At 36.1% G+C, this 23,763-nt stretch overlaps 1 protein-coding gene across 1 annotated transcript; it reads left to right on the top strand.

The window, feature by feature from the left end:
* The first annotated feature begins 12,243 nt into the window (after positions 1–12,243).
* On the top strand, positions 12,244–23,224 carry LOC139872168 (protein NRT1/ PTR FAMILY 4.6-like). The gene is made up of 5 exons (XM_071860004.1): positions 12,244–12,532; positions 12,657–12,750; positions 12,863–13,080; positions 21,268–21,705; positions 22,077–23,224. Exons 1-5 carry the CDS (start codon positions 12,524–12,526, stop codon positions 23,037–23,039), a joined length of 1,722 nt encoding a protein of 573 aa, XP_071716105.1. The 5' UTR covers positions 12,244–12,523; the 3' UTR covers positions 23,040–23,224.
* Positions 23,225–23,763: the final 539 nt, after the last annotated feature.

Genomic DNA, 23,763 nt, shown 5'->3' with positions numbered 1-23,763 from the left:
ACAAAAAAACTACCTCAATCTCAAGCAGATCAGCCTTTTCCTTATCTTTAACTTTTAGAAACCCCTCTCCATCTTCTGCTTCTTCGTCATATTCTGCTGCAAGTTCCAACAGTCCAAATGATCTGAGCGCAACCTCTTTCTTTGTACGAACAACATTCGCTCCTTTAGTTCTTGAAAACTGGACGTCCGCGCACAACAGGAAAAGAATCAAACTTTGTACGGTCAAGATAGAGCAACTAAGAAACAAACATAAAAAAATTATAGTTATCAAACCAATTAGTAAAAAATATATAGATATATAGACTATGAAAAGTGATGAAACATGACTAGGAACTTCGAAATCAACAGGTTTAATTCACACAAAGGCGGAATTAGTGAATTAAACCATTCTAGTGAATATTGTGCTTTTTGGGATTAATTTAGTCAAACCACAACAATGGATTGTGTGATTAGATTAACACTTAGAGCTATTATTCACTTCTTGAGTGATTTGGGTTGAGAGAGAATCGGATAAGGCTACCAGATCTGAGTGATGTGTGTGTAATGAGAGGCTTAACCTAAAATGAAGAACATAACACTTAAATACCCCTGCTGTTGAGTCAACCGCGTGAGTCAGCTGTCACTCGTACGAGTGATCTATCTCAGCCGTGCGGGTGATCACTCACTCGTGTATGTATACTCAGATTAGATTTGTGACTCAGCTCAGCTCAACCGTGCGTATGAGCTTGTCAGCCGTACGAGTGAGACTTCATTCGTACGTCTGACAGAGTCTAATTATGTCAGACATCCTTATCGCATTCCTGCAGTACCTGTAACCACATATAAACACAGATAGGATAATAACGAGCGATCATGGTAGCCCATAAACTAAAGTACTATTCATAAACGTAAGCTAGATGTCTAGGGACTTAAAGAAAATGCATCAACAACTCTCCCTAGGACCTAGAACATTGATTACAATAAAGTAAACGTTCGTGAAATACATAAAAGTCCAAAAGTAACATCAGTTTAACATCAATTACATATCCAGATTCTCTCTCTCGCATAAATACATCATCAAAAACAAAATACAAACTAGCAATACAGTATCCGACAAGATTCAGTTGGCCTGAGCTTGGTTTGAGCTTTGAGCATCACTTTCTCTGTTGAGGTATGCATAGTAGACATCGATCACACGTTAATATCTCATAGCTTCCTCCTTTTTATCATCTCTGAACGTAATGTGATGGCGGTGAAGTGTATCCACATCAAATCTCGACAAGTTTCTCAGCCACATAAGATCTAGAATCCTCACATTGTCAAACTGTATGCTTCCATCTTCTTTCTCAATTGCAGTCAGGATCACTGCTTCTTCCGACAATTCGTCATAGAACCACCATCTGAAGTTTTTACATATATCCTTGGGTAGGGGCATCAAAGGAGATTGTTTCATGTACTTGGCTGTACGGAACTTAACAATGTGAACAGGTCCACCTTTTGAATTTAACTTTGTTGGGTGTATGGAAAACCTGGCGGCTGTTGACTTAAAGATATCCCATTTCCCTGTCTTGTACTCATATCTGAGTTTTCTCTGAAACAACCTAGAAAGGTCACTATCTTCAGCTTTCAACATCTTCAGCTTCGCAAGTTGCATGATCTCAAAGTAAGGTAGAGTTTTGAAGTGACTCGGTCTTGCCATATAATCAACTCCTCCTTCCCTCTTGATCGCAAAATAATTGATCTCCTTGAAGTAACCCCAGCTCAAAATTTTACCCTTGGAATACTTCTTGGTTCTCTTTCCCTTTTCATAGAAACTACAAACTTTGGCTCGAGTTCTGGTTTATTCATCTGATCAGGGTTAACAACGTTCTGTTTCCACCAACTTTGACGGATCTCGTCTTCTTCAATGTTACTGTTAACTTTAACCCTATCACGTTCGAACCACTTATTAATCTCATTCCATCCCTCGGCCTTAGCTTGCTCGGCTTGGAGTTTCTTCTTCTTCAGCTCAGTCTCTTTTCTTTCTTTCTCAACGAGCAGTTTCTCATGTCGGATTCTCTTATTCCTTTCCATTAACACATCAACTTCCTTGATTTGCTCCTTGTATACCTTCCTCGCCTCTTCTAATTCATTCAACCTATTTGTTTTCACCTCGCTACTCAAATTGAAAAAGTCACCTAAGGTATTGAGTGACGGATTCGAGTAGGGCTCGAGCAAAGGCATAACAATGTCAACTTCTTCTTCTTCTTCATCTTCATTCTCAGATTCTGTCACCAATTCATCTTCGGATTCAACAATCACATACTCTTTCACATTATCCTTACCAACAGAATCTTCACTCTTTTCATCCGCAAACAAATTATCAAAATCACTTAAGTCAATATTTAGATTGATTCGGGAGGGACATTAGTAGTTGGATCTTCTTGTGGAGCCTTGACTTCAGCTTCAACTATCTCTGCATCCTCTGTATCATTTTCACTATCGTATGCCAGAGCAGCAAGCTGTTCCACTGGGAAATCACTTGGAGGAACTTCCCCCTTTTCTGCATCATCAAAAACATTTGAATAATTCATATAATATTCAGCAGTAAAGACCTCACTATATTCATTAAAGCTTCAAATAGGTATCACTAATGGTATTTCAAAAGAGGGTCCTCCAGTTCCAGCATCTTCTTCATCACCTTTCTCGTCATCACCACCCAAATCAGAGGAATATTCTTCTCCTCTATCCTTAATCAACTTTGTTTTACCAGAGGTAAGTAATTCAATCTTATTGTTCATCTCCTTCAACTTCTCCTTGTTCTCACTCTTAATCGCCAATATCTTCTTCTCCAACTTCTCCGTCCTACCCTTCTGACGATTCATTCGATTACATAATCTCTTGTTTTCTTCCACTAACGACTCAATCTTTGCTTCACTAATCTTCTTCTCCTCAGTGGCTTGATTCTCTAGATTGGTTATTTTTGTGATCAAAGACAACAGTAGATTTTGCTGTGTCTTGAATTCGGATGACGTGACCTGAGGTGTTGTGGTGGTGGGTCTTAGTGAGGTAACAGCGGCTCTAGCGTCCTTAATGAAACCGGAAGATTGTCTCTGAGCTTGTTGTTTAGAACCTCCCTGAGATGACCTCTGAGATGAGTCATAATTGTGTTTAGTTCTCTTCTCCTTCTTCTTGGGTTGTTCGGAAGTCATTGCTTCTTTCCCTTTCCTCTTTCTTTGGATCAAACTAACATCCTCTTCTGTCGCTTCATCATCACCTTCAATAACTTCATCATTAACATTACCTCCTCCTTAAGCTTCACCGGTAGCTCTCTGATTATCATCTCCACCTTCCTCCTCACCGGTAACTTCATAGTTAGAGTCGGAATCGTCATTTCTCCAAGTATTACCAGCTGGACATCGATAATTCTCCTTGATGAGATGGCAAACAAGCTTTCTGTTAAAATCAGGTTTCAAACCCTCGTTTCTTGTTTCCTCCATTCTCCGAAAAGTTATCGGATTCATTGGTTTAAGGTGAATTATATCCTTTTCAAGCTTTGGTAAATCTGGTGCAGTGTCATTTATAATCATTTGAAGAAAACGAGCATAGATAAGATATCTCTGAGTAGAACTGAAAAGATTCGCTTTGAAGTAGTAGAAGACGAATCCTGAGAAATTGTATGGAGCCCTTAGGACAAGTGCCACAAACATACTCTGCACTTTCTCGTTCAACTTATCAAACCCAGCTTGCGTCCACTCAAGCAATGCATGATCACATGAGTAAGATATCGAAACTGTGGAGGCAGAAGTGTCTTCATCAGTTTAGACTTACCAGCAATGTAGCCAGAATAGGCGCATCTCTTAAAGCATCCATGAATTCTTTCACGATTGATTGTCATGTGGGAGACGTTCTCATCATCAAAACTTAAAATCCTCCTTATCACAGTCTTAGAAACAACGATCTCATGCCCTTGAACAGTACTGACTATCTTAGTCTCATCTTCCGATACATCAAGTGCCGCATTTCTCCAGAATTCTCTTTGATGACTGTAGTAAGCCGAGCAATGAGTAGAAATAGCTGTATGTATCCTTGATCACTGAAGAAAAGCTATAATCTCTTTAAAATGATCACCCCTCTCGAGAGTAGTGTCATAGAGAGCAACTTGATTGTTCAGCTCACCCTTCTCTAGGATAATATCTTGTTGAGCAGGTGGGTTAACGGGATTCACTTAAGGATTTACTTGCTCCCTTTGTCCTTCTAGGTTCACAACTGGGACATTGACTTGTTGTTCTGCCATTGATGATTTCTTAACAAACTGAAATAGCAACAGAAATGTTAGAAATACATCCCACATATCATAAAACCTCAAAGCATTTGCATCAAAGTGTTAGAAACTTGTTAATAGGATAAACTGTGCGAGTGATACTGTCACACGTGCGGCTGATGGATCAGACGTGCGAGTAACATAGTCACTCGTGCCACTGTTGACACGTTTGAGCAGTAATATGGTTTCAGACAAGGTACACAGTTGAGGCAACATTTATAAGCGAGTGAGTCAACCGTGTGGTGACTCGTGCGGTTAATCATGCGTGTCAGCTCTGTCAAACGAGTGAGCAGCCAACAGAAATCAAATGAGTGGGCTCAAGGTTCACACGGTTAATCATCAACCGCGTACTAACTCGTGCGAGTCATGTCTCACGCGTGCGAATGATGTCACTCGTGCATGTCTGATGAAACTGATATTAAATGCATTATTTAAATCGACGAGATTACATGATTGATCGTTTTAGGGGCCGATTTACATCACAATAGAAACATTAGGTATCGTTTAACACAAAACAATAACAGATAAGTGTTGGATCCCGTGCATCAGTTGCTAGGATCGTTTGATCAAGGAACAAGAATCGATTAGCAATTTGATCATAAACATGAGATAAGATGATGAACAAAGATGAACAATGAACAAAGTAATAATAATCTGTTGATTATAGTCCAAATTACATGTAATAAACTGATAGAAATGATTACAATAAGCAAATACATGAATTAGACTAATCACTTTGCCATTTCCATGGTGGTTAGAGCATCAATCCACCATGGATCCTCATCACCATGAAGGTGAAGAGGAGGAGAACACACCTCACACACACTCAAGTGTTCTTGGTGGAAACCTCAAATGACCAAGAACAAGGAAAACTCTATTTATAGTGTCTGTCATCTGTCAGCTCACAACCACGGTTGAGGTCTCAACTGTATGGCTGACAGTTGTCACTCGTACGAGTGACTTCAGTCACTCGTATGATAGACCTATATTACACGTTTGGTTACATATGCTCATGCGACATGAGTTTTCTAGTTCAAACCATCCCTAGGTGTACAACGTAGACCTAAACCATTCTCCGGTTGTTCGACAGCGATGGACAAATCCATTTCATGCACTAACAACTCCACTTGGACATTGCTGGCGAATCTTGCTGTCGATAAGTCGTTGAAAACACCTCTTGCAATCTTTAGTCAGTCTCTGCTGTGGTACCGGGTCTTCTGAATCATCAGGCTTCATTAAAGATCTTCTTGAATGCATGTAATACAGAACTTCGCATCTCAATGATTTTTAGGTCATCGAGATCCGCCATTACGAATTGCCGTTTAATATTCTCGAAGAGACTTCAAATCCACTTACACTTACCCATAGAACCAAATGCAGCAGTACTCCCCCTAAGACTGAAATGAGATCAATCTTTGTCTGACTTGAGTTGATGTGTCGAAACTCTGAAGCTTCCCAATAAAAGTACATGGGCTCATCTTTAAAGCTCGATCATTGGCTCCCGCGGGTAGTCCCAATGATTTGGTAGTCGATCAGTGGCTATTGGTTTGATAGCATGATCGTCAAACTCCCCATATGATGTAGAAACTTCTTCGAATCTCTAACTTAACCAGTCATTCAGATTACCATCTCACGACACTGATATCTCTGACGAACTCTTCAGATAAAAGACACTCTCAAATTATCTTGACTGTAGAATCTTCTTTCTCAGCGTTCAATGTATCCCATTCTCTCAACACTTTAATCAAGCATAAACGTCTTCATCACGACTTGCCTACTGTAATGGGCAAAATATCAGAGAAATTTGATCCACAGTTTATCTGATTTATCACACGTTGTCAATCTGGTATCTCATGATTGCGCATCACTCTCAATAATTCCCTTGACAGAGTGGAATCTTCTCAAATGCTCTATATCCAGCGGAATTTCCACAACCAGGTTCCTTCACACAATGTAACTCTCGAAATTGGGAATTTAAAATGTTTCAGCCCATAAATAATCAGATGATTCTAATTACCACACAAAAATCTTCTTAACACTCGTGTCTCGTGTACTCATCTTACACGGACGATGCGGAATTAAACACGTCGTTGGCCCATAAACAGTCAGATGCTCCTGGCTGCCCCTCTAATCTTCGCATAACACAAGTGCTTTACATAAACACTTACTCAGTAAGTTCAACGAACAAAGGAGGTTGTCCACTAAACTTTGCATATCAATGCTTCAGTGAATAGTAAACATCATCTCTCACTATCAATAACGCTTGAGTAGGTCGATGTTGATTGTGCGTCTTATAATTAAACCCCACGAATAAAAATCCAAAGTAGCTTCGCATGAGTTCAAATCTTCATTCGTACAGATCAATCGAATCTATACGACTGAATTTAAGATACGTGACATCACTTAACGCATAACAACAAAGGTTCACGGGCTCATGGTGTCTCGTTGCTACTTCTCTCGTGCAGACCAAGGTCGGGTCAGAATTATCATGATGCAAGACCCCAGTGAGTCACTAAATTCTTAAACGTGTAGCTTAATTCATATTTTCGGCACAAATCACCTCTCTTACGCTTCTCAATACAATCACATCTCAAATCATCTCTTGATCACATCTCGATCACATCTCAATCGCGTCTCAAACATACATCAATCGATAATAATGACTTTGTTTTGTTGACAAACCTTCCAACACATAGATTAACAGCTGAAAAGTAACATTCCAGGACCATTTATAAATAAATACACAAGTTAAGGACCCATCTCTGAAAATTCTGGAAAGTTCAGTGACCGCAGTGTAAACTTCAAAAGTTGAGGGACCAAAACTGTAAATTTTTGAAACTTCAGGGGCTGAAAATGAAACTTTCTTAAACTTCAGGGGCTAAAAATGAAAATTTTAAAAATATTCTCAAAATTTTGGATTAGAAGTCCCTGTGTTTAACAGCCGTTAAAATATTTAACTGTAGTAGTTAACTGAAGGACTAACAGCATTAAATATTTAATTGTTTGCTGTTGGGTTGAATTTGGGTTAAATTTCGGGTCGGATCTGTGGGTCAGAAGCTGGATCCGGATCTTGTAAGTTGAATTGATAAATGGGTTTCATGGTTGAACTTGGTTAAGAAAGGTGACCGGATTCAATGGTTTAGGCTTAGGAGACAAATGGGATAATCTATGACAAGTGGGCTCCACACCCTTTCTACCTTTCATATTAACCAGCCGACAAAGACAACATGGGAAATGCAGGTGGGGTCTACGGTCTTTACTCCTCTCTTTCCTTTTTTTTAATTAGCAAAAAATATGGTTCACCAGGTGGGACCCACGAGCTAGTTCACCTTATTTACTGAATATTCCATCGTCAGGTTACTGTATACTGTCTTCAACCTCAAAACCAAAACCTTAAACGCACGTGTCACTTTTAATCACACAACATACGTACGTTTAACCAATCAACCGTGTGCTTGACTGTTCTTCTTCATCAACCGTACTATCCACACTTATCCACTCGTACGCGTCATATCATCATCGTGTTCTTCATGATTTCCAGATTCCGGCAACTGTTTACGGTGGTTCTACGGTGGTCAGTGGCAGCGGTTATGGAAACTTGCTCAAATCAACACCAAAACTCACCAAATTTGACAGGGAGCAACCTTAGAACCCGCTAAACACAAACCCATTAAAAAATCGTCCAAACAAACAACAAATCTTCTGTTTCTAGTCGATTTCAGTTTCAAAAAGTTGAAAACAAAAATTTCTTAGAACACACTCATAACAACGAATTGGAACCTGTAAATTTGAGGAATCATTCACAAGATGATTACCAACAATTCCTCATTCCTAGTTTTCCTTAATTCGTGCTAAATCATTAAAACCCAAATTTAGTCAACAAAAGTCAAAACCGAGCTCTAAACTTCAATTTCATCAAATTGCATCTGTTTAATCTAATCTTGTTTGATCTTACGCTCTGATACCATTTGTTGGATCACGTGCATCAGTTGCTAGGATCGTTTGATCAAGGAACAAGAATCGATTAGCAATTTGATCATAAACATGAGATAAGATGATGAACAAAGATGAACAATGAACAAAGTAGTAATAATCTGCTGATTATAGTCCAAATTACATGTAATAAACTGATAGAAATGATTACAATAAGCAAATACATGAATTAGACTAATCACTTTGCCATTTCTATGGTGGTTGGAGCATCAATCCACCATGGATCCTCATCACCATGAAGGTGAAGAGGAGAAGCACACACCTCACACACACTCAAGTGTTCTTGGTGGAAACCTCAAATGACCAAGAACAAGGAAAACTCTATTTATACTTTATGTCATTTGTCAGCTCACACGCATGGTTGAGGTCTCAACCGTACGTCTGACAGTTGTCACCTGTACGAGTGACTTCAGTCACTCGTATGACAGACCTATATTACACGTTTGGTCACATATGCTCCTGTGACATGAGTTTTCTAGTTCAAACCATCCCTAGGTGTACAACGTAGACCTAAACCATTCTCCTATTGTTCGACAGCGATGGACAACTCCATTTCGTGCACTAACAATAAGCAACAAAACCAGCTTCAATTTCATGAAATTCGACTTACTAACCCTTAGGGTTTTGACACATTCAAACAACGAATTAACCTACCAAAACTTGATTAAAATATACCTAGATGATGGTGCTGTGGTTGGCTTAATGTGCTTAACAAACGCCGCGGTGGAAAACTAAATCGGTGATGATCGATTTTAGAGAGAGAAAGTAGATGGAGAGTGCAAGAGTGAGCGACTGTGCTCAGCATCCCCTATTTATACTCTCGTGATCAACCGTACGGTTGATCACACGATTCATCATCAACCGCGCATCTCACATAATCACTCGTGCGTGTGACCCAGATGTCTTAGGACATTTTAGAACAGGGTCATCCGTACGGTTAACCTCACACATGTGGTTACTCGTACGGTTCACACAGGTGAACTTGGGCATTGAAATTCGGTTTCAATGTACTTTCAAAGCTTCGTGTCCTGACCATCAGACCAAATCTTAAATCTCGACTTCCAAGTGGAATAGTTATCCATATTCATTAACCTTGGACATTTAGTACCACTTTCGGATTTACTCTCAGCAAGGAGTAATCATTGAGTCATATTCGTAATATTCTGAACTAACGGTACAGCTAACGCATAATCGTTTGAATTAAACATCTTGAAAAATTTTACCAAAGGTAAACCATGCGGTTCAGGATATCAACCGTACGCGTGACAATCTCAACCATACGTGTCACAACTCAAGCGTACGTGTCACTACTCAACCAAAGAACCAATTACTAAGTCTCAGACGTGAGAGTAAGAATCACTCGTGTGATTACTCGTACGTGTTACTGTCAACCGCTTGATCACTCGTGTGATCAGACTGTAGTCACTTAACCTAACAAGGTTATGCTAAACCGTGCGTGTGAGTTCACGAGTGATGTCAACCGTCTGGTCAACCGTGCGAGTGAGCAAATTTTTTTGCCCCACTCGTGTGACCTGCTGTTCACCCTAATTCACTCAAAAACCCTAGAAATTGATGTTAAACCTCAATTTCTTCATCCACAAGCTGGATTAGCACTAAACTAACATAAACACACTCTCTAATCACAATTACACACGTAAAAATGATTCCTTTTTGATCAAAATCACTCTAAAACTCAAAAACCCAAAATAACAAACTCTTTAATCACCAAAAATCACTAGATGATGTTGAAATCACAACCAACGCTCTGATACCAATGATGAAACATGACTAGGAACTTCGAAATCAACAGGTTTAATTCACACAAAGGCAGAATTAGTGAATCAAACCATTCTAGTGAATATTGTGCTTTTTGGGATTAATTTAGTTAAACCACAATAATAGATTGTGTGATTAGATTAACACCTAGAGCTATTATTCACCTCTTGAGTGATTTGGGTTGAGAGAGAATCGGATAAGGCTACCAGATCTGAGTGATGTGTGTGTAATGAGAGGCTTAACCTAAAATGAAGAACATAACACTTAAATACCCATGCTATTGAGTCAACCGTGAGAGTCAGCTGTCACTCGTACGAGTGATCTGTCTCAGCCGTGCGGGTGATCACTCACTCGTGTATGTATACTCAGATTAGATTTGTGACTCAGCTCAGCTCAACCGTGCGTATGAGCTTGTCAGCCGTACGAGTGAGACTTCACTCGTACGTCTGACAGAGTCTAATTATGTCAAACATCCTTATCGTGTTCCTGTAGTACTTGTAACCACATATAAACATAGATAGCATAATAACGAGCGATCATGGTAGCCCATAAACTGAAGTACTGTTCACAAACGTAAGCTAGATGACTAGGGACTTACAAAAAATGCATCAACAAAAAGATAACTCACAGTGAGAAAAGTAGCAGGATCATTTCTGTTCAAAAAAGTTTTGCTATATTTCAAAGAAGAAAGAAGAAACTTGCACCAGTTGATACTTGAAATATCAACATCGTCACCACAGGCAAACTCACCTTCCCATTTCTTTCGCATGACACCATCATGTTTGCAAAGAACATGATAAAATTCATCTGAAAGATACTATCTACTTCAGTGGAGCTCAGAATCATATCACTAAGTGACGATGAACGGGTGATCTTGTCTGGTGGAAACTGATCGAGCCAATTTGAACAAAAGGGCTATGACTCTTACGTTCTAAAGAGTCTATATCAGCACCATCATTACAATCAAAATTATCAACATCGTAGTAAGCAAGATTACCAGGCAATTGGTCTATGTTGAAACCAATCAAAGAACAAAAACCAAGTCTTGTGACACATGCTTTCTGTTTAGGGGTCAAAGAACACATGAACGTTGCAAACTGCGCAGGAGTGGTCCTAAGCCTAATAGCAGGTAACTTAGAAACAAGTTTCTCATCAGCCACAACCTTACCTTTATGTTTAGGTTTAACTTCTTCGTTGGTAAGTTTTTCAACAGTCACAACCTTATATTTCTGTTTAGGATTATCTACTTCATTGGTAACATATTGATCTTTTATTTTACCTAAAAAAATGTGATTTACAAAAGTAAATCAGTAACATTAAACCAAACAACTCACAGGTGATATCATTTGTTAACATCTAAATATGACTTCCAAGTGATTTCTTGTATAATCACGCGTGATTGGAAAAACCTAAAAGGTACTCACAAATTTTATACTTACACTCTGATTTAACAACAACGAATATGCAACTCATACACAGATAAAAAGCACATATTAAACGATCACAATAAATAACATGTGATTAAAGAAGCAACACACACGAATGACTATATCACGAAACCCTAAAAATTTTAAAACAACAAAGGAATACAAACACACTTGATTGATGATAAACGAACATCAATAAAACTTGTTAAATTACCAGTAGATTTGGCCGGAGCTTGTTTTATGGTCGGAACTTGTTTATTAACCGGAGCTTGTTTTTTAGCCGATGATGGTTTTTTGATCAGAGAATCGTCTGATTTAGCCATTGTTGATAGATGATGATCGATTATTGTTGATCGTTGTTGATGATTGTTGATAATGGCAGGTTTGATTAGTGTTGATCGAAGGAAAATAACAATCGGTGTTGAAACCCTAGAACGTACTGTGTGTTTGTGTGTGAAGAATGAGATCGATCGAATGAACTTCCAGAGTGTGGGTGCAAGGTATATTTTGTTAGTGAATGGACGAAAATACCCCTCCGCCCCAAATAATGATATGTTGTAAGTTTTAATCTGAGCCATTGATCAAAGTCAATCTAAGGGATGAGACTTGTCCCTTCAATCTCAAACTTAATAATATAGATTTCACTTGAATATTTGTCTATTATTACAAATATTTTTCAAGTCACTCCACCCACCACAAGTAATTATTATACATATATAAAACGTCCTCCCTCACTAATAATAGAAAACACCTAAATCACTCCTCTTCCCCTGAGGAGAAGTATTCAACTTCTGAAAAGAAACAAAAAATATCGTTACAAATTTATTTATATTCCCATTCCCAAATATATGGCATGTGATGAGATGATGATCATGCCATACAACTAGGTAGCTGATACTACGTATAACTTAATTTTTAAAGTCGTACGTGTCCTAATTCTGGAGCTCATGTCCCGTTGAAATCGGCCTTCAAATTGCCTTCCCAAATCCTCCCTTCTATTATTAATCCCTCTCAACTCCTGTCTTGCAAAACACTCACTACACATATGCAGATGGTATGACTATCAGTTAATTTCTGTTTCTCATCTTCATTAAGTTTCTTTTGACCCATCACAAAAGTTGACTTTTTTAAGTCAACCATCTAATTAAGGTTTGTTGATTATGTGATGATATATGCAGGAATTGGATAGTTGGGAAGGATATGTGGATTGGAAGAAGAGACCTGCTAAAAAAGGTCAACATGGTGGAATGCTTGCTGCCCTGTTTGTCCTAGGTATTTAGTTAATTACTAGCTAGCTAGCTTGGTACTTAATTAATTAAATTTTTTGAAAATTATTTATTTATGCGTATATGGTAATTGAAATATTAGATATTTATTTATGTAGTTGTGGAGGTTATGGAGAATTTGGCATTTTTGGCAAATGCAAGCAATTTGGTGTTGTACTTAACACAACACATGCACTTATCAGTTTCAGAAGCAGCAAATAATGTGACAAATTTCATGGGAACTGCTTTTCTTCTTGCTCTGTTGGGTGGCTTCTTATCTGATGCTTTCTTTACCACTTACCACATCTATCTCATTTCTGCAATTCTTGAGTTTCTGGTAATTAAACATCTTTCATTCTTTATTAACTAATTTTACTACAATTATATACATGTAAGTTCAAGTGTTACTTGAGCTTATGATGCGGATATTCAATATTTGTGATTGTAAATGAATTGCAAGATTATCATTCTACAGAGTATGGAATCATTTTAACATTTGTTTTCTGAATGCACAAGGTGGTACAATAAGTGATCCGTAGACAGAGTACAAATTATGAAAAAACAATTTTTTTTTAAAAAGTGCACACAATTGTTCATTTAAAGATTAACCCACAACCTCATGGAGACATGGACCATAATAGTTGTTAGACCAATGACCCTACATTGAAACGGTTTAAGAATATTGGAAGGATCACTTATTTCTAAAATTTATTGATTATTGATATAAGTTGACAAATCTACCGTTGTTATATCATGTTTAGATTAAAGTCAACAAAATCACAATTTTTGGTTTTCTGCATTTATCATCATACGTATTTCAAGTATTAGGAAGATTTGCATCCATCCATTATTATATATTATGAATGTATAATTTTAATGGTTTACATCTCTATACTTTCAGGGCCGTCTTAAAATTTTGTAAGATGCTGAGCGAAAATAAGAATAGACTCCTTATACACGTTATATTTTTTAATACAGATAAAAAGATAATACTAAAATTTATTAATATGAAAAAATTTCAAGATAGGTGTATCAAGGTATTTTATTCTCATATATTTGTTTTCTAACGATTTTTATATTTAATAATTTAATCGATTACAGAGAGAACTAAAGGTGAGAGATAACCCATAAAACCCATAGATTGAACTTCAATATGTGGGCAGATTTAGCTTCGGTCTATGAAAACAAAATTACAATCTAAAAAAAAAATATATATATATATATATATATATATATATATATATATATATATATATTTCAACCTGCAAAAAAAAAGAAAAAAAAAAAACTCAAACCTGCAAAAAAAAAAAAAAAAAAAAAACTCAATCTGCACAAAAAAAGTCAATCTGCACAAAGAAAAGTCAATCTGCACAAAAAAAATCAATCTGCACAAAACAAAGTCAATCTGCACAAAAAAAGTCAATCTGCATAAAAAAAAATTTCAATCCGCCCATAGACGGAAATTCAGATTGACTTTTTTTTTGGGAAGACACCTCTACAGATTGTCTATCTTGCTCCTACTCGAAGACACCTCTGTGGATTTTAAAAATAAATACATATAACTTGCTTGCTTTATAAAAAAAAAAAAAAAAAACGAAAGTGCTGTTTAAAATGGATACTCCTACAAAAACTAATTGGCAAGCTAAGTATAAATAGTACCGTTTTGCTTCACCAATCGAAGCACATGAATTTATAGTGCGTTTGATAAAACTGAATAATTTAGCGTTTAATGGTTAATAATCCAGCGTCTCCGAATAAACTGGGGTCTGAAATGAAAATAAGCTGTTTGATAATCATTTTAAATGAACTATATGAAATGGGTAAAATTATCTTATTAACGTGTTGGAGGAATAAAAAATTCAATATATTTATTAGCGAAGTGTCTTGGATATAATTTGATAAGGACATTACAAATAATTTATGTCTTTAATGGTTAGGAGTATAGATGCACAAAAACCGGATCCGGACCGGATCCGGATTTAAAAAAACCGGACAAAAAAACCGGATTTTTCCAAATCCGGTTCCGGATCCGGTTCTCGGGGTCGGTTTTTTCGGATTTTTTTCGGAATCGGATTTTTTTCGGATCTCGACCGGATTTTTTTCGGACTAAGATCTTTGTCGAATTTTGATTTTTACCGGTTATATTTTTACCGGTTCAATTTTTATAACTTTTTGAACAACAATAATATAATCAATATAAACAAAATGTATAACGCTTAAACAACTATAAATAATATAATTATAATTTATAACGCTTAACACTATAAATAATATAAATAACAACATTTTTATTCAAATGATTAACCACTATAGATAATATAAATAACAATAACAATACATTTATTTGAACGATACACGTTACAACTATAAGTATACAAAAGTTAATACATTATTCAAGCTTCGGCATGGCCATCACCCGATAATGTATTACGAGCAAAGTATATCGAGCTTCGGCATTGCCATCACCCATTATACATTACTCGTCTTGCCTTCGTCGTTCGTAATATTGTTCACTTGCCTCAAATTCGGGGTCATCAACCGCAAATGTTCGTTGGTAATTTGCAATATATTCGTCCATGTTAATGGAATCATATTCACCTTCCTCCACTTCGGTCTCGGTATTTCCTTCGGTTGATGAAGGTGATAATCCCGCTTCTATTTCTTCCATCTCTATAAAATCTTCAACGTCATTATCTAACGGACATTTTAATGACGTTTGATCTTGTATCCTATCTACCACGTCCAAATAATCCTTCAAACATACGCATACTTCCACGGCTTGGGGGGTAAGTCTTGACCTTCTTTTCGAAATAATTCGACCGCTAAGAGAAAAAGCCGATTCGGAAGCGGAAGCTACGGTTGAAGCTTGAACGGCTAATAAGTCACGAACCATAGCGAATATTATTGGATAGGTATCTTCTTTTGTTTTCCACCAAGCCAAAACATCAAAGTTGTGAAATTGTTCGGGATTCATGTTTAGTGCAAAGTTTCCAATCTTGTAATTTCCCAAGTCGCTTGTGGGTGCCGATGTTCGGGCACGTTTCGAAGCGTCTTCACGTAATTGGTTAAAAAGACTAATATTAAGGTCTCGGGCCCTTCGAGAAGATGATTCGCTCTCAAATTGGTCAACAATTGGGTTTGCTTGTCGACCATAAGTTGTTGCATAAATTGAAAATAATTGCTCAAAGGTGTTATTAAATTCGAATATTTGGTTGTTTATATAGTTGGGTTCGTCGTATTCGTGACCATGAATACAATCCAAATTTTGATATATTGTTGTCATCAAAAGTTCCACCCCATTAAAATTGATTTTCGGGTCAAGTGCGGCCGCAAATAAATTTTTTTTAGGTATTGTTCCAAAATATTTTTTTAGTTTTTTTCTTATGTGAAAAACGGTTTGTCTAAAAATACGATTATTTGAGTTCGCAAATTCGTTAATTTTTTCCTTCATTATATAAAGTTGTTGTAAAACTAGTGAGCTAGTTGGGTAATAAACACCCGAAACTTTTGTCGTTGCCTCTTTAAAAACTTGTAAAAAATTTGTTAATGCTTCTAAGTCATCCCATTCATCGTTATCAATCGGTTCAAAATATCCCTTTCTAATTAGTCTATTATTAAAACCGATTAAAGTTTCTTTTTGTCGTAATATATTTTCAAACATAAGACAAGTAGAATTCCACCTAGTATTATTATCAAAATAAGGACCTAACCAAGTGCCATTACAAGTTTTAACGAAATTTTTATAGTTTTTATGTCGTTCGTTGCTCATACGATATATCGTTACTAATAATTTTCTAAATTTATCTTTTAACGAACTACAATAAGTTAAACAATCTTGAACGGCCAAGTTTATAATATGAGCAACACAACGTGTATGTAAAAACGACCATTTAAACCGGTTGCATTCGTATTTTTAACATATCCATGGCGCTAGTATTATTAGAAGCATTATCTCGCGAAATAGTAAAAAATTTATCGATTAAATTATATTCAATCAAAGTGTCTTGTATAATTTTTCTTAAATTATTACCATTATGCGGATAACCAAATAATTTAAAAGCGATAGTCCGTTTCATTAATAACCACGAATCGGGATGAAACCAATGAGCGGTAACGGCTAAATAAGAATTTGTCGTTCCGTGTGGTGCGGTTCAAACATCACAAGTTATAGAAACTTTATGTTTATATGTTCGAAAACCTTCAATTATATCATTTTTAGCTTTTTTCCATAATTTAAAAGCGTCACGTCTTAGAGTAGTACGACTTACATTGTTATATCGCGGTTGTAGTCGGTTTCGAATTAGCTCCGTAAGCTTTGGATTGTCGAAGTGATTGAAAGGAAGCCCTTGTTGAATGACAAACCTTGCCAAATCTTGATGAAGAGCTTCTTGATCATATAAAAAAATTGAACCATCCCGACCAAGTGTAGGTTGTGTCGGGTCTTCTTGAACGGCTCCTTGGCAACTTTTTCCAAGATGTTTTCTTAAAGTAGAGTTACCCGAAACACCTAGGAACTTAAAACATCTCTTGCAACGAGCTCTTTCTTGATTATCGTTCATCACGCACAAGTCGAAATTAGACCAAACGTCACCTTTTCGACTCGTATTTTTGATCATACGAACATCGTTGTTGGTATAACGTTGTGAAGATTGGGCAACGGAAGCGGAATCGGAAGCGGATGCTTGTGAATTATCCATTATAGGATTAGTAAGTAGAGTTTAGTGAGTAATTATAGTGTAATTATAGAGTATTTTGAGATTTAGAGAGAATAGAGAGAATTAGATGGTGTGCTTTCAACCAAAACCCAATATCATCTATTTATACTACACCTGAAGGGGTAAAATGGTCCAAAAAAATTCAAAAGACTGCAAAAAAAGGGGTCTAAACGGCTATTTTTTTTTAAACTCGAACAGCAGCAAAATTCGGATTTTATCCGGTTCAAAAAAATCCGGATTTTATCCGGTTTTTATCTGAAAAAATCCGGTCCCCATCCAACGTTTAGATCCTGTCGGATCCGGATCCGATCCAGGAACCGGATCCGGTTCTGACTAAATCCAGATCCTGTCAGATCCGGTTCTGGTTTTTTTCGGTTTTTTTTCGAATTCGGTTTTTTTGTGCACCTATAGTTAGGAGAGTCTTTCAACTATTAATGGTTCGGCTATTCAGCATCATATGTTATTCAGACGTCAAAAACAAACGCGTTGAATGCTGAATGAGTCGGCATTCAATGCTGCACCATTCAGTTTAAAGGTAGACAAACGCATCCTTAATCCTGGCTCCGTAATTGCACTGAACACACGTATAAATACAATCAGATAAACTGACAAATAGAGAAGGTTTTCTCATATTTACCATATAGAAGGAATATTTTAGTGTCATTAATTATTAACCCTTATATGCTAAAAGACATGTAGAAATATGTAGTTTTAATTGTTTTTTATTGTAGTTTCGAGTTTGCGTTCACACTACAAACGGCCCCTCAACTTTGCCTCAATTTACACAACAATCTCTCAAGTTTACACTTTCTTAGGGGTACAAAGTGTAAAAATATAATTTTATTAAAATAAAAGAAACTAACTCCCCCCGAATTTATAACGGGCCCTATCTTCTCGCTCGATGCGAGTTAAATTTTTCCGAGACTACCGTTCAACTTGAAAAAGTCTCATGAACCTAACAGAACTAACTATACGCAAAACGGACACTTTTTAAAAAACGCTTAACACAACGCCAGCCCGTATCTTTCTGTTCGCCGCAAGTTAAATTTTTCCGACAGCACCGTTACACTCGAAAAAAATTTATGAATAAAACGAAACTAACTACGTTCGAAATGGACACTTTTTAAAAAACGCTTAAGACAACGACAACTAAAACGACGCTTAAGACATGAGCCGTTTTTTCTTCTTTAAATACACAACGCTATATTAAATATGAATACACAGGCCGAAAGCTTTCGCCGTATCGCGCGTTCCGGATCCGGACTAGTTAAAAAGCAAATGTGTCCATTGAATAATGGTACATTTGTTGGTAGTTATTTATAAAATGTTATAGTTATTAAAATGTACAAAATAAAATTGCATCTTCTAATTACTTAATGACAAATCGTAAATTGTCAAATATCATATAATAAAAATAAATATACGGGCTAATAATAACTGTTAATCTATAAAATTTAAGAGATATATATATATATATATATATATATATATATATATATATATATATATATATATATATATATATATATATATATATATATATATATATATATATATATATATATATATATATATATATATATTGGTAGGATCAAGAGAGAAGTAACCAATCGGGGGGAAACGGGGGGAAGCAAAAACTTTTTTTTTTCGTTTTTTGAAAAAACTTTGTTCACGAACATTATAGATGAGTTGAAAATATGAACATTTAGTAGAGACACTTTGTGATAAATGTTTTTATTTTGGCGGAAAAACACTCGAAGAAGTAATATATATAACAATTATCGTGTTTTTCGAGCGTATGTTGAGGTTTTAGCTATTGGGGTTTAGATATTAGGTTTTAGATATTAGGGTTTATAGGGTTTAGATATTAGGGTATAGAAATTTAGGGTTTAAGGTTTAGATTTAGGGTTTAGATTTAGGATTTAGATTGAGTTTTTAACACGAACGGTTTAGAGTTTAGGGTTTAGGGTTTGGTACTTTGGGTTTATTCCATAAACCCAAAATACCAAACCCTAAACCCTAAACCCTAAACTCTAAATCGGGCTAAATTTTACTTCACAAAACATGAAGAAAAAAACGTTCATATTCTTCACGAACAATATTATCTTGAATGTTATTTTTGTCGATCGTTTTCCCGCCTAAATAATAACATTCATCACGAAGTGTCTCTTCTAAATGTTCATATTTTCGTGTGATCTTGATGCCGGAAAAAAAATTCAAAAAAAACGAAATTTTTTTTTTTTTGCTTCCCCCAATTGGTTACTTCCCCATTGATCATGCCCATATATATATATATATATATATATATATATATATATATATATATATATATATATATATATATATATATATATATATATATATATATATATATATATATGAGTGTGTTTAGCCGACGAGCTTATGGGAGTTTATGAGAGCGTATTGGAGCTTGAGCTTATAATTTTAATAAGCTACAAGTCATAAGTTTTTTTTGCAAAACAAAAAAGTAGAGCTTATACAAAAAAGAAGCTCTACAAAAAGAAACTATTGAAACTAGCTTTTGAAAAAAAAAGAGCTTATGAGAGATAAATTTACCAATAAACCATTTATTATATTAGTTTACATTTTATATATGGGTCCTTTTAAGTCATTTCACAAATATAAGCTTCAGCTACTTTATCAAAACTTATAAAACACAATAAGCTCTTCCAGTTTCAAAATAAACTTCAATTCCAGCCATAAACTCTAGCTCCAGCTACTTTCGTCCAAACACACCTATAACCGTCAGATTGTCTTAGCTTGTGATTCGAAAGTCCACCAAAATTTATAATTGTATTTATGAGTGGATGTAATGACATGTAATGCTCAAAGTGACACGTTATATATTTTTTGAATATTGCAATCAACCTAACGTCACATCCTAACAAACTCAAGAAGTACTGGAATATATAAATAAATATAATAAATATAATTGTTTGACCAAAATTAATGTCACACGTTTCCAAGAAGATTATAATATAAGAAACTTTAAATTTTATGAAAATAAACTGTCAAGTGCGAAGAACATGGACCAAGCGTTAGTAATTGATTAATACTATATATTTTAAAAGATGAACAAGTGAAAAATAAATGGTTTAAAAAGGAGTATAAATAAAAATAATAAAAATGCATAGATATGTGGCAACTTATGCTAGATGCAGCACAAAGATGTTAGTCCCTTGTTGGACAAGTGGAACATGTGAACCAAATATGTTGTTTCTTCATTCCCTTTATCCTACGTTAACTACAAAATGGGTACAAAACTTTTAATGCACTTGTTACCTGTGTTACTTCCCACTTTTATAATAAATGTTAATCGAGAAATCAAATCAACAACTACCTTACCTTAATATTCATCAAAATTACAATGTCATCGTATTTTACAGTTTCTCAAGTGCTAATTTAATGTATCATTCTTTTATTAACTACGAGTATTAAACTAAGACAATTAGTTTTTATTAGTGATTAACAAAGATAATGAGATTTGTTACTAGATAAAAATGATTGATTTCGTTGGTATCACATACGTTAACTCACAAAAAAGTAACAAGATACACACGTGTGGTTGAATAATAAGAGAAAAATGACTAAATTAATCTTTTCATTGTTTTTTGTTACGTGCAACAAATAACAATCTTGGTTATAAGTTAGAAGGAGCATTAGAGATAAATAAGTCGATTACGCTTTAAATCCGTCTAAATATGGGTCGAAAATGCTGTTAACATAATTATAATTTATCCGGCCTCCTAATTCATTCGTTACTAAGCATGTCTCAACTTGATATATAGGGTCTTGTGATACTAACAATGCAAGCCCGGTCATCGCGGCTGCAACCACCCAAGTGCATACCATCGTCATCGAGTTCATGCCAACAAGTTGATGGTGGTAAAGCTGCAATGTTGTTTTTGGGACTGTACTTGGTGGCATTAGGCGTTGGAGGTATTAAAGGTTCCTTACCAGCACATGGAGCTCAACAGTTCGACGACAACAACATTGAAGGAAGAAAACAAAGATCGACGTTTTTCAACTACTTCGTGTTTTCGTTAGCCATTGGTGCGCTAATTGCAGTTACATTAGTCGTATGGATTGAAGACAATAAAGGGTGGGAATGGGGGTTTGGTGTCTCTATGTTGACTATCTTTTTGTCCATCCCGGTTTTCCTAGCTGGTTCGGGTTTTTATCGCAACAAACTTCCTCGTGGAAGCCCTTTAACCACTATTTTTAAGGTACGGCGTACTACTTTGTAACTACTCGTAACTTTATTGAAAATATTCGGGACTGTAAGCTACTTATTCAATTTATATATACCTAGCAGTCGGGTTGGGTCAGGAATCAAATGGGTTTGTGAACAAATGGGTCGGCACTGGTAAGCTTTTAAATAAGTCGAACATGTTGGATCGAGACCCGGGTCAAGTTGGGTCGAGACTCATTTTCAGCTTTCAGTTTCACGTTTTGCAAATTCAGTATCACTTTTGCGTTGTAGTTTTCATTTTCTCATTTCAAATTTACGCTTCAATTTTACATGTTTCAGTTTCGCGTTTTAGTGTTTCGTAATGATGCACATTAACATAATAACATATGTTTAATTAATATGCAGGTTCTAATTGGATCGATGTTGAACACTTGTTTAGCAAGGAGTCCCAGCAATTCTTCCATAAATCCCCAAGAACAAGAACAAGAACAAGAGCAAGAGCAAACTATGAACACGACAAAGCAATCCGAAATACCATCTATGACCCTGCAGTTTCTAAACCGAGCTACTATTAACAAACCGGCCTACATGTTCCTCCAATGCTCGGTTCCTGAAGTTGAAAACGTCAAAATAGTGCTAAAAGTTCTGCCCATATTCGGTTGCACCATTATGCTCAACTGTTGCCTAGCCCAGTTGTCTACTTTCTCGGTCCAACAAGCGGCCACCATGGACACAAAAATCGGAAACTTAAAAGTCCCACCAGCATCTCTACCCGTTTTCCCTGTTGTCTTCATTATCTTACTTGCACCTATTTATGATCACGTCATAGTTCCATTTGCTCGTAAAGCAATCAAATCCGAAATGGGAATTTCACACTTACAACGTATTGGTATCGGACTACTTCTCTCGATTGTAGCCATGGCCATCGCAGCTCTAGTTGAGATCAAGCGCAAAAAAGTTGCCACAAAAACCGGTCTCGATACTCTAAACCCACTTCCCATATCATTCTTATGGATCGCATTTCAGTATCTATTTTTAGGATCCGCGGATCTTTTCACATTGGCCGGATTACTTGAGTTTTTCTTCACGGAAGCACCGTTAAGTATGAGATCGTTAGCCACTGCATTATCATACGCATCGTTGGCAATGGGGTACTACTTGAGCACTGTAATCGTGTCGATTGTGAATAGTGCGACTGGCAATAAGGGATGGTTGTCTGGTAAGAATTTGAACCATTACGATTTGGAGAGATTTTACTGGCTCATGTGTGCGTTGAGTGGACTCAATTTCCTTCATTATTTGTTTTGGGCCAATCGCTACAAGTACAGATCTCGATCTACAGGCCTCGCCTGCAATGTTAATCAGTAGACGACAACTCATTCAGTGGTTGTTTCCGTCACACGTTAACCCATATCATGTTTTGTTTTTGAACCATATATTAGAATTTTAATCTGTAAAGCTCGTGACGTGATTAAAGTATACAGATCCATACCCCTCATATCCCCATTCTTTCTTGAAGATCTACTGTAACATTCTATCTTTAATTTGAAATACAACACATTGTAATACATTTTGCTAACAAATAAAATCATTTTCGAATCTGAGTCGTAAGTGGATGGCAATCATTCCTGAACTTAGCACCACTATTTTTACAGCACCGAAAACACTTTTGCCTGATTTCTGGGCTCAGATTTGGTTTTCATGACTCACATGTCTTTTTGTACCTCAAGGAGGTATGCTATCTGTAAATTATTAGCATTATTTAATCCCAAAGAACTAAAGGTGGCAATTACGACCCATGTATGACTTACCTGATAAAAATGGCCAATGTTAGGTTACAAGTAATTTTAAGAACTTATCTAATAATTTTTACATAACAATTGGATGAAGTTATATATTTCAATGCTTGCAACCTCTTTATTACCTTGCTAGAAGCATTCCATTCCGCACAAGTGACATGTACAAAAAGTTCCAAAATGAACTCCCGTCTTTTCTGAAAATATATGTAACCAATAAATATTTGATCATGTAATTACTTATACACAAATCACGTGTAACATATGATGCAAACCTGTAAGTTAGGATGCACGTG

The sequence above is a fragment of the Rutidosis leptorrhynchoides genome, chromosome 10 (assembly GCF_046630445.1).
Source record: "Rutidosis leptorrhynchoides isolate AG116_Rl617_1_P2 chromosome 10, CSIRO_AGI_Rlap_v1, whole genome shotgun sequence".
NCBI classification, from domain to species: domain Eukaryota; kingdom Viridiplantae; phylum Streptophyta; class Magnoliopsida; order Asterales; family Asteraceae; genus Rutidosis; species Rutidosis leptorrhynchoides.
Note: the sequence above shows the minus strand (reverse complement) of the source record. Positions and strands in the feature narration are given on the sequence as shown.

Bases quoted from the DNA above. Each gene is read 5' to 3' on its own strand.
- LOC139872168 (XM_071860004.1), top strand. The intron at 13,081-21,267 runs GTAATTAAACAT...CTTGATATATAG, and splicing joins CTGCAATTCTTGAGTTTCTG to GGTCTTGTGATACTAACAAT. The intron at 21,706-22,076 runs GTACGGCGTACT...ATTAATATGCAG, and splicing joins CTTTAACCACTATTTTTAAG to GTTCTAATTGGATCGATGTT.